Source organism: Oryzias latipes, chromosome 9 (assembly GCF_053564925.1).
Source record: "Oryzias latipes strain Hd-rR chromosome 9, Olatipes_Hd-rR_3.1".
Taxonomy (NCBI): domain Eukaryota; kingdom Metazoa; phylum Chordata; class Actinopteri; order Beloniformes; family Adrianichthyidae; genus Oryzias; species Oryzias latipes.
Genome location: NC_136245.1, coordinates 5,772,433 through 5,787,832, shown reverse-complemented (window position 1 = coordinate 5,787,832; position 15,400 = coordinate 5,772,433). Strand labels below are relative to the sequence as shown.

The 15,400-nt window shown below is 38.1% G+C and overlaps 1 protein-coding gene across 4 annotated transcripts in view; it reads left to right on the top strand.

Annotated features, from left to right (window-relative positions):
- The window catches only part of adgrd2 (adhesion G protein-coupled receptor D2), a 56,777-nt gene extending 47,128 nt beyond the window's left edge, over positions 1-9,649 (top strand). For all 4 annotated transcript variants that reach the window (XM_078952538.1, XM_011479603.4, XM_078952539.1 and 1 more), the window contains 6 exons: positions 1,651-1,692; positions 1,803-1,856; positions 1,931-2,078; positions 4,171-4,229; positions 4,307-4,337; positions 8,529-9,649. In XM_078952538.1, coding sequence (XP_078808664.1) covers positions 1,651-1,692; positions 1,803-1,856; positions 1,931-2,078; positions 4,171-4,229; positions 4,307-4,337; positions 8,529-8,536 — 342 coding nt within the window. In that variant the 3' untranslated portion in view covers positions 8,537-9,649. The remainder of the gene's footprint in view (positions 1-1,650; positions 1,693-1,802; positions 1,857-1,930; positions 2,079-4,170; positions 4,230-4,306; positions 4,338-8,528) is intronic.
- The last annotated feature ends 5,751 nt before the right edge of the window (positions 9,650-15,400 follow it).

Sequence of the window (15,400 nt, the reverse complement as noted above, 5' to 3'; positions counted from 1 at the left end):
TTTCTATTCCGTTTTTTCCCTTTCGGGGTCACGGGGCTGCTAAATTACTCATTTTTATTCATGGTATTTTCACTGTAGTGCAACTTATTCAAGTTATAAACTGACCAATCAGATGCCTCAAAAGTAGGTGGTCTCAGTAACTGAGTTCAGTTTGTTGGAACCATAAGTGAGCCATTTTCTATGGGTGATGTCACTCTCACTCGGTCCAATTCTCTTACACAGTCAATGTTAACAACTGAGGTAACATATGTGGCCAAATCTGTCACACTTTGGAGCTTTGATTTGTATTTGATAGAATTTTAAGTTTCCATAGTTAATATTTAGGTTAAGCAAGAGGAACAAGATGCCCTTTTCTTCCTAAAACCAAATTCGTCCTTAAAGGAATTTTTTTTTTCACTTTCCCAAGGAAAATTTGGAAACTGCACAAAAGAGCCACCTCATGAAGTCAAACCAGAGGTGAAAGAAAACATTACGCCAATGCAGAATAGATCAATTTAAGCAGCATAGCAAGGGACATTGAAGACGCATCAAAAGTAGAAAAGAGTGGCTGAAGAAAAAAGGGCTCAGTCTCAGCGAGCTGCTGCTAACATCAACTCTTAACTACAACACAATTCAAAGAAACTACAACACAATTCAAAGAAAAAAGATCACCAGATCTGACCGAACCACCTCAGTATCTATTTCAGAACAAGTTTCAATATCCCACAAACGAGAGCCCTTTCTGCTGGTTTCAATGAGCATTAGTCAGTTAACGCCAGCACAGAAAGAGAAGTAAAATAAAAGTGATCCCGACTTCTTGGTTCTTCTGTTATCTGACCCGAGTTGTGTTTTCAAATACCTGACATGTTTCGACCGACGTCTTCGTCAGAGTGACGACTCTGATGAAGTTGTGTCTGACTTTGACACCACCCGTGTCTGATAACAAAAGAACCAAGAAGTCAGTTCATAATTACAGATAGCATGAACTTTATTGCATGGAAAAATGATCCTATGGAATATAGAGATACACATGATCATCAACATTTTACAGGAATTTATTTTGCAGGAATTGTGATGTTATAATATTTTTATGACAATAACAACAATTTAAAAACTTGATTAAATCATCAGATTAGTAAAGTTAAATGATTTATCTAAACTAGTTAATAATATATGTATTTTCTGTCTCTTTAGTAAAGCTAATAGAGTTATTTGATATGTCACACGGGAGCCCTGCCTTCAAATTTATAATATTTAAACTTTCCAAATGTCTGAAGGCACATGTGGTGTTCTTATTGTTTTTTTGTTTGTTTTAAAATTCAACTAAACATGGTTTTAGGGAAAAGTTTCAGACAAGTTAACTTTTCCCCTTAAATTTGAAAATAAAATTTTAAAGAGAACTTTTTTCTGTGTGTAGCAAAAAACTTGCATTTCAATTTAAAACCATAAAATTAGAGACATTACTCAGCTCTACGAGTCATTCATTTGAGCAGTTTGGCAACTTGCCTATGAAATGTAACAAACTTTTATTTTTTATAAGCCCTTCTCTGACTTGATAGCCATGGACTTTTAAATGAACTTGTCTGAGGAGTTATAAGAAAGAACAAAGTAACATTAACTAACAAAAATCGCGTTGTTAATCAAGTTTATTTTTCTTGCTTCTCTTCACAGGGCCTCTATATCTTTTTAGTATATGCTGTTTACAACAGTGAGGTAAGGAAGCATTTGTTCCATTGTTAGGGTTTGTGTTGCCTTTGAGGCAGAATGGAACTGTGCAGAAAGAGAGGCCCTTTTGGAGAAACCTTCTGCTGCCTCTCGCGTAGGTGAGGAATGCCATCAAAAGGATCAAAGAAAAGCGAAAGGCCTTATCTTTCACGGTGAGTGGACACAAAAAGCACCCAGTGGCAGAAATGTTTTTTTCTTCCTCATAAATATTGGGATATGTTTTCAGAACTGCTCTCAGCCAACCAGCTTCCTACATTCCCAGAGGGTGCCTGTTTCCTCCTGGAGCCGCAGTCCACCAACTCCCTCCAGTCCAGAGACCAGTGAGACGTCAGGAGCCAACAGTTCCACCTCCATGTCATTGGTTATTAAGAATGGTAGGCAAACTATAAAGTATTCAGGTCTAATTACAGAAAGTTATAAGCAGCTGTAAAGGTTCTTTGTTTAGGAAGGTACTGTATTCATCTATGGTATGCAGTGTTGGCCCCAAAAAAGTCATTTTCTTCTTCTGTAATTCATTAGTAGTAGGTTATTTATGTTTAGCATCTGTTTAAGTATGAAGCATTATTAGGACAAAGCAAATTATCTTTGCGTTATACTTTTTTTTTGGCGGATGGCGTCCTTTTTAATTCACATTGCCAATTGTTTGAAATTTGATAATGGAGGAGAAATTAATTATTGCAGTTTTGCTCGGATGGAATTCTATAACACCAAGTCTTTCATACTTCAGGATGGAACTGTAAAAAAAAAAAAAAAAAACTGGACCAAAATGTACAAGATTTGCACCACTTAAAAATTTCCCACTTGGCCTCTTCCAACTGCAGGTGGAGGACATGTGTCAGTACACAGTGGAAAAAGTTAAGAGGAAACCCCTCTCTGCTTGTCCAGTGTGTACATCAGATTCACACTGGACAAGCAGATTCAGAAACACATGTTCAAGAACCTGCGTTTAGTAATGCACGTTTTCTTGTCTCAACGTAGCTTCAGAGATTTCATGTCCCTAATGTACAATCCACTTTTGGCATCTTTGCTCATGGGACTAGGGTCCCATTCACATCCCCACAGACAAGGGAACAACAGATGAATTCTCCCACTTCTGAACCACACCAAGACCCAACACAACATCTATCGGTTATTCTGAAAATCAGGAGATTATTCACTGTATCTCCTCCTTTAACTAAATAACTTTTTTGCCCCATGTCAGTAATCGTCTTTACATAAACAACCCAAAATTTCCATCAGCAGTCAGAAATAACTTAAGAAGGTTTTTGGATGAGCAGCTATCTTCGTTATTCTTCTAAATCAACTTTTAAGGTTCAGTTTCCTTGAAGAACAAAATCCATCAGGACCAGCAGTGTCTTCTTTCATAGACCTTTCATTTGTGGTTCCACCTACACCATTGTTTTAAATGGGATATACTTCTACATTTAATTGCATAACAAATTAAACAGGTTTTTGGCTGCATTCACGTCGCTGAAAAACACAATTGTTTTCATTCCTCATCTATTCTTTTATTCAGAGCACACTCTTGAGCCAAATCCGTACTCTTCCCCTACTCCTATGTAGGTGTCTCCCCACCCCTCCAATTTTTGGGGCATTTAGAGGGGTGTGGTTTGTCCGAAAAAGTTTTTTAAGGATTCAAATTTGGATTTGGCCTTGGGGTGGATTACTTCCATCTTTGCTTGCACTTTCTTTAGCAAAGCAACACAACATCGTGGAAACAAAAAAGGTTTATTCAGAGTGGTTCAGTGCTTCCTGATAAAATGTAAGAACAAATAATTAGACTTAAAAGGAACGTGTCCAGAAAATGCGTATGCTAGTGTTGTTACACTGTTTTATTTGTTGACAGAAATCATTGTTTTAACCTCTTCAGCCCTGAACTATTTTTTGAGCCAACACTCTACACATGTAGTCACGGGCCACAGTTAAGTAGAATTAAAAACTGTGGTAATATAACCCAAAATGTCATGTCCACACTTAAGGACATCATGCATGTGTGCGTCAGGTCTTAAGAGGTTAACTATAAAATTCAAACGGAATACTCTGATTAAAAAAAAAAACAGCATAAAATCATCCAAGTTCAGAATTAAGAGCATGCTGCACAGAAATTGTGTGTTTATGTTTACTGCAAATTATTCTCATTCACTTTCACTGGACATCAGCAGCTCATCAAGAGCATCCCGCCAACAGCAGTCTGTCCTGTTTGTGTAAAGCGTGGTTAAAAAGCCTGTTGTTATAAGTCAGGATGATGAACAAAACAGCTCTGACAAAAAACAATTCAGGCTGTAAAAATCACATAATTGTTGATTTTGTCATTCATATCAAGAGCTTCATTGTTTCTCTGTGTGATAAAAGTTGGGGCTTTGTTTGTTTTACACTCCGCTTGACTTTGGCCTTGCACAAATAAATGTTTGGGTTTCTGAAGACAAAAGCCAATTCTAATTTAAAATATCTCTTTTCTTTTATCAGAGAGTTTCAGAAAGGAGAGTTTTGTGAGTTTCTCCATGAAACAAGCATCAGAAAACCAAGTAAGCTACGTGTCAGCTTTGTCACTGCATCTGCGCATTCCACCAGCTAAATTCTGATCTGTTCTTGATTTTAACAGGTAGTGCAGCTGACGGGGTTCAAGCCATCAGGTACAAAGTTTAGCTGGTTTGACATCATATAGAGTTTAGATAAGACTGTTGGTGTTCCCACTAAAAAGAGCAGAGCTTTTTAAAACTTCCAATCACATAAATCTCTTGTTAAGTAATGTTATTTTTGTTCTTGGCCTGCAATCTTTTGCACTGCACCCACAGCTTCTTGCACACTGCACAAGTTAACACCTGATATACGGGAATTCTTCAACTACTTTAGTGACCATATTGTTATTTTGACTTCTAGGACAGTATTTTTTATACAAGTTGGATTATATTGAGAAGATCTAATAGTATTTGAAAGAAGTGGTAAAAATCTAGCGGTGTAACGATTCATTTTAACAATTTGATTCCTATCATAAATGGTGGTTGCTGATATGATTCACAGTCAGTCTTGGTTCCATTTGTCAGAGATAAATACCTGGATACTGAACAGTCAAGGTGAAGGTTTCCAGATTCCCTTGTATTTATTTGTAAGAGAATCAAATGTAAATGACTTTATGAGTGTCAAATCATCACATTAATTGCGATTAATCAATTTTGGACAAGTCAGAGTGTTTTATTTTTTCTTAATTGCATTAATCTCATTTTAAATCTATAATTATTATGTTCTTAAAATATAAAAAACAAAGGTCCAACTGTAAGACCATTTAGTTTGAACTCCTTTAAATATGCCTTTTGCATTGCTTCCATTGCTAGTCTTGGAGTGTGTCTGAATTCCTTCACTATTCACTACATAATGCACTATATAGTGTGCGTTTGCCATTTTGTAGGGCTGTCTGAATCTACAGTTCCAAAATCTAGAGCACTACAAATTTCCCAAAAGTCTCTGCGAGCATCGATGCTCGCTACATTGCCAAATATAGACCACAAAGCAATGCGTTTGAACAATTTATTCTGAATAAATGTATTTATGTAAAACATTTTTAAACTATCATCTGAACACAATGTAATGATTTTCACTTTATATTCGCCGTTTAAAAAAAAAAATTAGTGCCCAATTTGTTTTTAAAATCCAGGGCATTAGTCCCACACTATATATGTTTTTGGTAGTTAAGGATTAGGGTGGGAATTGGGACATATCCTTGGTTTCTGCGTAATGCTGTATACGCGGCACACACCGCTCTGCTGCTGTGGTGTAGTCAACATGCGACTTTGTAGTTCTTCACAGAACTAACACAAACAAGCCCACAACGCCACAGATATTATATATTATGTAGGGATAAAACTCGACGAGGTGTTTGTTATGATACATTAAAAGGGCATGTGGAGGGCTGATCGCATGGGATGGTAAACTGTAAATTAAGGTATCACAGATTTTTTTTGCTCAGAAAATTGTTCTTACTAAAATTATGTGTTAAATTTGAGCACTATGGACCTGATGTTTTCTCCTGTTTTTTGTTCTTTTTTTTTTTTGTTCTTAATTGTTCGAGATTGAAAAAAAAAAAAAATCCCCCTTGTTGGTATAAATGTAAAGATTAGAAGTCTGTTATATTAGGAAAACTTCAAAAAGCCAGTGTTCAGTTGCAATTTGATCTTTGACTGTGCCACAATGAAAATATTTCAAAATGAGGCTTTTTTTACTGAAGCTTTTGAGGTTAACAATAATTGCAGTTAAAATATTGTTAAATTAGTATAATGATTACACGTCACAATTAATTGAACGCACTAAAAAATTGATCGCATTACTTAATTAAATATGTGAACAAATAAACATGTAAACAAGAATGAATGTCAAATCCATTCACATTTTAGTTTCCTAAAGTTTAGCCCACTGTTTTTCCACATCCAATGAATCCTAAGGGAACATTCTTAGAACATTCTAGCACTCTGTATGGTCACATGACTTCAAAGTGTTTCTAAACATTGGACTGCAATGATGGACTGATCAGTTTTTGATGCCATTACATGCGTGTCGTCCGCTGTGATGCACTTGGTCGCTTTCTCGTCATAGTGAAATAAACCTACCAATTCTCAATCCAAATGGCATTTTCCAATTTCCACATAATTGATGTATTTCATTTTGAAACAGCTTTATACCGGTATAGGTTGATCTGATTTACAACTTGCCTGAGACTGATCTGGTTGGAATGTAGGAATACTGTAAATTGATTAATCTGTCAAGTCGATAAATTGTTATACCATTAGTAAAAACACATCAGGAAAATAAATAAACAAATTTCTAATTTAGTGTTCAATTGTCATCAAGATATTAAAACCTGATTAGTTTCATTTCATGGGAAAATTAATGTATATGGCCTTGGCCTTTTCCAATTCATGGCAGCCTCCAGACGGTAATTTTTTTTTTTTTTTTTTTTTTTGTCATTTTTGTCCAACGAAGGTCTAGGTTTTAACTTTAGAGCGCTCAAAAAAACAGAGACACAAAGAGCAGAAAAAAGATCAGGAAAATGGAGCAAATGACAAAACATGACATGGAGTCAATTTGACTGCCAAGACTTGAGTAGTAATAACCAGATCTCCATTTTAGTGATAAAAGAAAATGTTAGAATAAATTGTAGACACATTTAGAAAAAGTCAGGGTCTTATTGGTACATAGGGATTTTTTTTAACCAAGTTAAGGCATAGCAAATTTTGAGAAGTAGTCCTAGTGTTAAACTGCTGATGTTGTTTCAAATGCTGTAAAAAAAAAAAAGCAGAATTGTCTGGCAGTTTAATTTAATGCAGGTGCAATAGGGTTCTGTGACTAGAAAGGTAAAACTTGTGCCAACCATTCAAGTTTCTCCCATGCATTACTTTCTGTTCTTTTTTTAAAGTGTACAGATAAATCTGTTTTTAGCGGGGGGGGGGGGGGGGGGGGGTGTCTTTCTTTTTTTGGTTAATATGCTTTGCTCTCAATGTCACTCAGCACTTATGAGAAGTCGGGACAGCCTTGCCTGAAACCAGCATGTTACCAGAGCGGAAATTTTTATTTTTCAGCAAAACAAATACATTGAAATGTGTGCCTCTAAATACCAAAAGGCTAGTTTTGTAAAATTTCTTTTTTTCTGTGAGACATTCTTGAGCAGGTTCATTCATGATAATTCAACTAATATTTGAATTTATACAGGAAAAATAAATTAAGAGATAAGCACAAGCCAAGCAAAAAGAAATACTTGCTGTGCTCGTTATTTGGGTTCTCTGAGTTCTAAATGTAAATTTTTATATCATGAATTGTACTAATACATGTAAACCATAAATATAGCCATTGTCTAAGAAATGAGTCAGCTTAAAGCGAACCCCCACATGTTTCTGCAGCATGCGCTTTGCTGTCTGCACTTCTCATATCCCAGCATCCACCTGTGGCCTCTGTCCTTCCCGTGGAAGGCGCACATTCAGCTTAGTGTTCTTTCTGCTGATGTGCTTTCAAATCACATTAAAGGAGTATCTGCAACAGCCTTGAAACAAGAAAACATGATTTGATCCTGGGCTGATTGAAATGCCTCATTTGCTTTCTGAGCCGAGTGAATGAACTGACTCATACACCATATAGTCTATAGTGCTGTTTTCAAGGCAGAGCTCTGTTTATACTCTCATTTCTATGCTTATTATCCAGGCGTAGACAGAGACCTGAACTTACAGAAGATGCATTTTCTCTGTAAAAGCCTTTGAGGGCTGATGGAGAAGACATCATCCTCTTGTTGATTTCAATTCTTTGGGTAACAGCAAGTCTTCAGATAATGAAGATTTAAATGTGGTTCAGAGGGCTGAGTGGAGGATGGAAATCAAGAAAAGATGGCCTCCATTTAGCTGTACGGGGGGCTGCATTAGGTCTGTGTGAGAATTGCTGCTACATCCCTCCTTAAAGTGAGTATGTGACAAGCCGCAGATGGTTGTGGCATTAGCAGAGGGTTAAGTCACTGTTAAAAGCTTAGAATTTGCCGGCGGAGAGAGCAGAAAGTTTGCGCCGCATTCATTAAATGCAGAAGCGTCTGCGAGGAGCACCTCCGGCGTGGTGTTTGAGTGCTGCTCGCTTGTATTGTTGGCTGCAGAAACAAAGCACAAGTTCACCTCCTCATTCAGGGAGCGATGGCCGTGGCCATTCACACCATCAGCCATTAATCACTCCAGCACCTGCTCTCGCTCTCACTAACCCCCCTCACTGAAGCCCCCTCTACACACATCCCTTCATGAACACGGGTTGGCAAATGAGCGGGGCGTTGCAGCTAATGCTTTTCACTGTACCTCACGCAGGTTGCTGAGCTGCAGATGGAGCGCGTCCTGTTCCCATTGACCACACACTCCTGCCAGGAAGGAGCAGGATACACATTAGAGGGACAACATTGAAGGAAAGGAGTGTGAAGGAAAGCTGAACCTTCATCTTTTCAGACCAGTAACACCCCAAGAGGATTCATTTATGCCGTTACTAAAATTTGCACAGATCATGAGGTGATCTATCATTCTATTAGTGTGTTCTGAGAATCATGTTTGCATCCAGTTGACTTTTTTTAGATTATTTAGCTTAGAGACCCACCCTGATGATAAACCTTGTTTAGGGTGGTTTTAACATTTTCTTGTGGCATTTTTCTCATGATGGGGGACCTATATAATGAATATTAAGATTAAAATCACATTGAGTATTTCTTTATTTAAGTAATTGTGAATCAGGACCAGATGAAAAAAAGAGCGTAATTTTAGTAGAAAATACAGTGGGTGGGCCACAAATTCCCTGCTCCGCTCTATTCCGATGCATCCACTTGGAGACAAATGGGTCCATGTACGTCTTTGTTTTCCTTGTATGCTCTGGCATCCGGCTCAACACTGTAAGACTGGATAGCTTCGACATTGCTCGCCATTATGTTGCACCGCAAAATGTTAGCTTGGGGTTGTGAGGGGCTGTAAGCTAGCAGAAGAGGGTACAAACAAAGGGATTGTGGGAAATGAGCAGAGGCTCACGCACCAACTGTCCTGCTCACAGCTCAGAGGTGAATTTCTGATGAACTCTTCCTGCTCTCCAGAAACTATGTCCTAGAAAACAACACAGGTTTTTATTTTATTTTTATTTTAGCTAAAAATCCTAATTAAAAACCACTGGGAAAGCTTTTTAATAGATCAAAAGATGATTGGAGAGGGTCTTTAAAGTTAAACCTCCACTTAGTATCTCTGACGCTGAACATCCTGTCTTGCAGGAGATTTGCTTCTCATATTTTATGTTGTCTGATGTAGATTATAGGTGCAAAGTCATTATTTTTGCTATTTTATGAAAGTAAAGTTAACTGTCTTCAGGGTTTGTCCTATTTTCAGTACTTTTGCTGTTTATGTTAGTTATCTGAACAGCACAACTGGCTTTCAATAAAAGTTACAAATAAAAAAAACAGCTTTTTATTTGAAAATGAATTATTACGTTTTATGTGTGCAAGAATTGGGCTTAATATATGGGAAAATTGTGTTGCATCTTGTCTTTCTAGTCCCCTCTTTTGCATTTCAAATCCAGTCATAGTTTAGTTTTATTTAGAAAGATAAACAGTGAAATGAAAGCCCACTGCAGTTTTACAAAGAAAAAAACGATTCCTCATAAACCTTATTTCAGATCAAATGAGTGTGCAATCATGTAAACGGTTTTGATCATCATGGTCGCACTTCATTGGTGTTATAAAAATTCAAATGTTTTCCCAACACTTAATGTCCACGGTTCTGACATGAAATTGATTTCAGAATAAAAAACAATCTGACAATTGAAATTTATTGCATTTAGCTGACTTTAGGGGGCAAACAGCATTTGGTCATTTAAACCTCTTATTTGAATTTAATTGTTAAATTATTGTTTCACTGCTGTAGAACACTCCATTTAACATGAAATCTAACATGCATGTGCTGTGAGGTGCTACTTATAAAAACAATGACATCAGTTTATTGCAGTTTAGCTTAACTAATGCAATTCAGCCTCTTTATGTACAAATAATGCATTTTAAAATATTGTCCCAGCTCTTCAAAGAGAAAACAAACTGGGCAGAAACTGTTCTAATTATCTTATAACTCATTATGGTCTACTTCAGTGTCCTCACTTGATAAAAACATCAAATCTCATGTGGCTTATTTATTGTATTAATATTTAACCTCTACCAATGAAAACGGATGTGTATTATTACATGTAATTAGCTAGGAAGTAGAGCTTTGTAGGACAACAGGGAAAGCACCAAGACCATGTGCTAAACATGCTTTCTTGAACGTACGTTTAAAATGGATGATGGAATGTAAAAAGGAGGGAGAGTGCCCAGTCATCCCCATACCAAGACCCCCACCCCCCCACCCCCGCAGCAGCAACGGCAGCTAGAACCCCCAACACCCACACTGTAGCAGATAGAGAACAACCGCCCTCCGGCTCTTGGTCTTGTCAGAGAACTCAGGGATCCCTCTCCCTGCGTGGAGAGAGAGCTGCCAGGCCCAGGTAGCCAGCACCCAAGGGACACCGCTGCCATCGCCGAGGGCCTGGTACCCCCCTCCAGGGATGGGGTAGGGGACAGATGGTCCAAGATCCCACCGCCCTTGTGAAAAACATGTCTGTGTTTGTGAGGGTGTGTCTGTGTATGTATGTAGTAGAGCTGTGACGGTGTGGGATTTTTGATCACTGCGGGGATGAACCAGCAGGGGGCGCAGTGTTGCGGTTAACCGTAGTGTACTAAGGGGGTGCAGTTAAAATTGGCGGGTAGGGCGCTGAAAGGACATCTGATGCTTGATGGCAGTGATGTCCAAGCACCACTCTACCAAGGGTCCTACATGTCTACGGTGCAATTACAACCTGGGGGGGGCAAACTTGGTTTAACTTTCAACGTGCATTAAATGGCTTTTGTACATGGAGCCAAAAACAGTCGTAAAATCCTGCATAGCACCGCAAGAGTTTTAGGGCGTATACAGACTGGACACATTTGGTTGGCTTAAGGTGAACCAGAGTTAATTTGCCCCAATGACAAATTTTCAGTCTGAATACACCCAAGCCGACCCTGGTCCGGGACCAGGAACCGCTCTCTGACCCATCTTTAGAGGTGGTCTTGGTTCGTTTCCTCTGTCTGAAAATGATATGTCCTAAGAACGGAACAGCTGGACCAAAATGGCCACCGTAGCCAGTGGTCACGTGATCTACACTGTCAGAATGTATCAACAGATGAGCCGCGGACAAATGTAACCCTGGTGCTATCTTAGATGACCCCACCCTTAAATTGACGTGTTCTCCCTACCATGACAGTAGTTAGTCATATCATTAGTTTGAAGAAAATAAAAGGCTGACCCGACCTCAGGTGACCTCTAAACACTGAGGACCAAAAAAAAATATTTCTTTTACTAAGAATGATATCTTCCAACTCTTTAACCCTTGTGCTATCTTAGATGACTCCACCCTTACTTTGACGTGTTATTCCTACCATGACAAAGGTGGATAAAGGTGGAAAGATTTCATATAATCCATGGACACCAGTGAAGATCACAAATCATTGAAGAAAAATGGTTCAGAGCACTGTCTAGTGGGTCTAGATGACCCAACTCCCAACGTTAAAGTGCCTAGGATAGCACAAGGGTTAAAGCAACGATTGCCGTGTTATCAAAGAGGAAAAAAGGGTCCAATCCTTCCTTACCTGTTACGTTTATTTTAGCACAGCTGAAAATGCATTTTACATGATTTTATGTGTCTCGTTATGCAGCCTCCGCTGCTGTGATGTTATCCTAAAAACTACCTTGTAGTTCCTTAACAGAAATCCCTCAAAACCCAAACACCACAACGATGAGACACAGCAACTCATGATGAATGCAATGAGCCTGATGAATGCAGGCTCATTGAAACAACTTGTATCCTGATCCACGTTGCTTCTCACCATTTTGCCCTCAATCTATGTCATAAACACTTATCAGTGTATCTTCTTAGACGTCTTCTTGCCAGTAACCGCCCTGCAGCGTGCCTTCACCGCACCAAAAAGCGAGTAAACAGGGTTAAGCCTAACATAGATACAGGCATTTAAAATTGGTCAGCAAAATATAAAGTTTAAATGAACTTTCCTGACAAGAATAGATAGACACAGATAAGCAAGAGGGGAAAAAAGTAGAAGCAGGAGTAAAAGAAGAGAAGGCAAAGTAGATTATTTTCCTGGTCTGCAGTGAGGTCAGTATTGAGGACAGCTTCTTGTTTGCTTTCATGAAAGTATTAATAAAAAGATGATCAGAACTTTTAAGTATACTGAGAAATTGCCCACTAATTAATCAATTAAATCTGTCTGAATTTACAGCACAAAATAATCTGAATACACAAATTTTCATTTTAATTTGTTAAAAACAGGAATGTGAGCAGAAGTTGGTATGTGCCTCATGTAAAAGCCCCATTCACCTCATTTCTTTGGCTCATAAAATACTTTAATTACTTTCAGCATGAGAATAAATGAAATGATTTGCACTTGCCATCTGCATTTTGTGTTTTGCAGATGTTGGAAATAAAAACATTGCGTTTTTGAGATTTTTTTTCCCCTTTTTGTTTCACTTGAACAATGATGTGGCAGAAGTGGCCCCTGGTTCCTTTGACGGTTAAAAACCCACTCCAAATAAAGTTGTGTTTTTAACGTTTTCTTGTTGCATTTTTCTCATGATGGAGGACACACGTAAAGAAAATAAGGCTCAAAATTGCATTTCTGAGTGTTTCTATATTCAGGCCATTGGGAATCAGGAGCAGACAAAAAACACTGTTAGAACTAGATCCTACTTGTGAAAAAGAAAACACGTTGGACGGGCCACAAGCTCTCTGCTCCGCTCCTTTCTGATGCATCCACTAACACCAAATAGATCCCTGAACGTCTTTGTTTTCCTCATCTGAGCTGGAATCTGGTTCAAAACTGTACAGTTGGATAGCTCCAATATTCCTCACCATTTTACTTGCACCTACAATGTTGGGTTGGGGCTAGCAAGAGAGTGTAAACTGAGATCTTTCAGCAATGAGGACGGGAAGGAGAAACTATGTCCTAGAAAATTACGTTTTTTTTATTTTATATTTGGCTAAAAATGGCAGAAACACAATTAAAAGACCACTGGGAACACTTTGAAAATAGATCAAAAGATGATAGGGGTCTGACTTTAAGAAACAAACATGATTTAATAATAATTAATAGCTACATATACATAGCTAATAGGTACATGGGTTTAGATGAACAAGTGAGCAATTGTTCCCTATTTATTAATGGAGAATAATGAACAGATCCATGAACCCATTGGAGATCAGCACCTTTCATCCGAACAATAGTTCATAGTCTGGTTGCCTAAATGGATTCAAATCAACTCTCTGTTTTTTTCCTTTTCTTTTTTTTTTTTTTTATCACACTTGCATTCATAGCTTCAGATGTTTAGATACACCAATAGTGTAAGCATTATAGAAGCTGCATGTTGTTTAATGAATGAAATACTTGAAGGCAGAACATGATACTGCAGCTGATGTAGATTTTTAAATAGAAATCCTATTTGGGTCAGTATCATTGAATGTTGATTAGAACTGGACTGAGTGACCCCTCCCCTTCAGCATTCCAAAATCGCATCGATTTTTACAGAGAAATAAACAGCTATTGCTCAGCCATTCTATGTGTCAGAAAAAACATTCTTGGTGTGCTATCCTTTTTTTAAAATGTTCTTGATAATCCCCTTTTTTCTGTAGTGCAAGTTATTCAAGTTATAAACCATATGACCATCAGAGGCCTTGGTAAAAGTATGTGGTGCCCGCTGGCCCCTACGTCCAACAATCGAAATGTTTGATTGACAGATTTTGTGTAGCCCACTCTCAAGTGGTAGGGGTGTGGTCGTCCAACAAACTCATTCCTGATTGGTGAGAGTGGTGGCCATAAAAATGATGACTTGACCCTATCACTGCTTAGTGACGACGTCTGGCTCCAACATGCCGGTGTCCAAATCGTAAAAAAAAAGGTGACTGAACAGATTTAATTTAGTTGGACTCTGAGGTAAGCCATCTTCTATGGGTGATGTCACACCTAATCGGTCCAGTTCTCTTATTCAGTCAACATTAGAAACTTTGTTTGGTGTTGAGATGTGTCTGCAGGCTCTATGTTCACCGCAAGCAACAAGATAACTGAAAGAAGTGAGGAAATAAGACAGAAGTCCTACCTAGAAATGTACTGCCCTTCTGAAATGCAACAACAGGAGACTGTAAAAGTAGGATTATGAGCATGCCTGCATGAGTTTCTCATTTGCAAAGAATAACGCTGACATAAAAAACAAAACTCCCCTCTCAGATCGCTGTTTTCAGGTCTGTATATATCATCTCTGTATCACATGTGAAGAAATGATACCTGTGCAAAAAGAGCAAACAAAGCTTTACTTTAATGACTTTTATTGGTTTGATGCTATTACAATAAAATATATCTAAAGAAAAGAAAATGTTTTGGTCATTTTATTAACTTTTTTTTTTTTTTTTGAGAAAAACACTTTAGATTTTTTTTCAAGAAGGACAGGCTGTCAGCTCACAGAAAAAAAAGAGTGAACTCAAAGAAACAATATCAAGAGAAGCAGTTCCACTATAGCAGACCTCAACATAACTTTTTCAGTGGGAGAATGTATCTTTGTATTGTTGTAGATATTCACTTCACAACATAAATATACTTTACAGATGACACAAAGCTGTCTCAACTGGAAAACCAAAGTCTGTGTGTTCAGACAGAGAAGCTGGCGATGTGACTGTCTTTGATACTTAAACATAAATAGCACAATGGACCACTTGGTTGGAAACTTTATTTTACTGTCACTCCATTTCAGTGCCATCAAGCAGGGTTTTGATGCTTCCGTGTTACCAGAATAAGTGCCACAGTTGACCCAGCACATGCACAGTGCAGTGTTTTTAGCAGCTCAAGGGTTTTCTTCCATCCATTTACAACTTCCATGCTAACCAGAATAACCAGAAAGACCTGGCGTGTTCCAGGAAAACATGAATAAACTTTAGAAACAAACCTTAATGAGCTCCTTTGCTCTACTGGAAATGGCAATAACAATAAATTAGAGATAGACCAGGTCTTCCATCCTATACACCTCTAAAGCCTTTTTTCCACTGAGCGGTAGAGTCTGGTATTTTGAGCGTTTCCATAATAAAATTG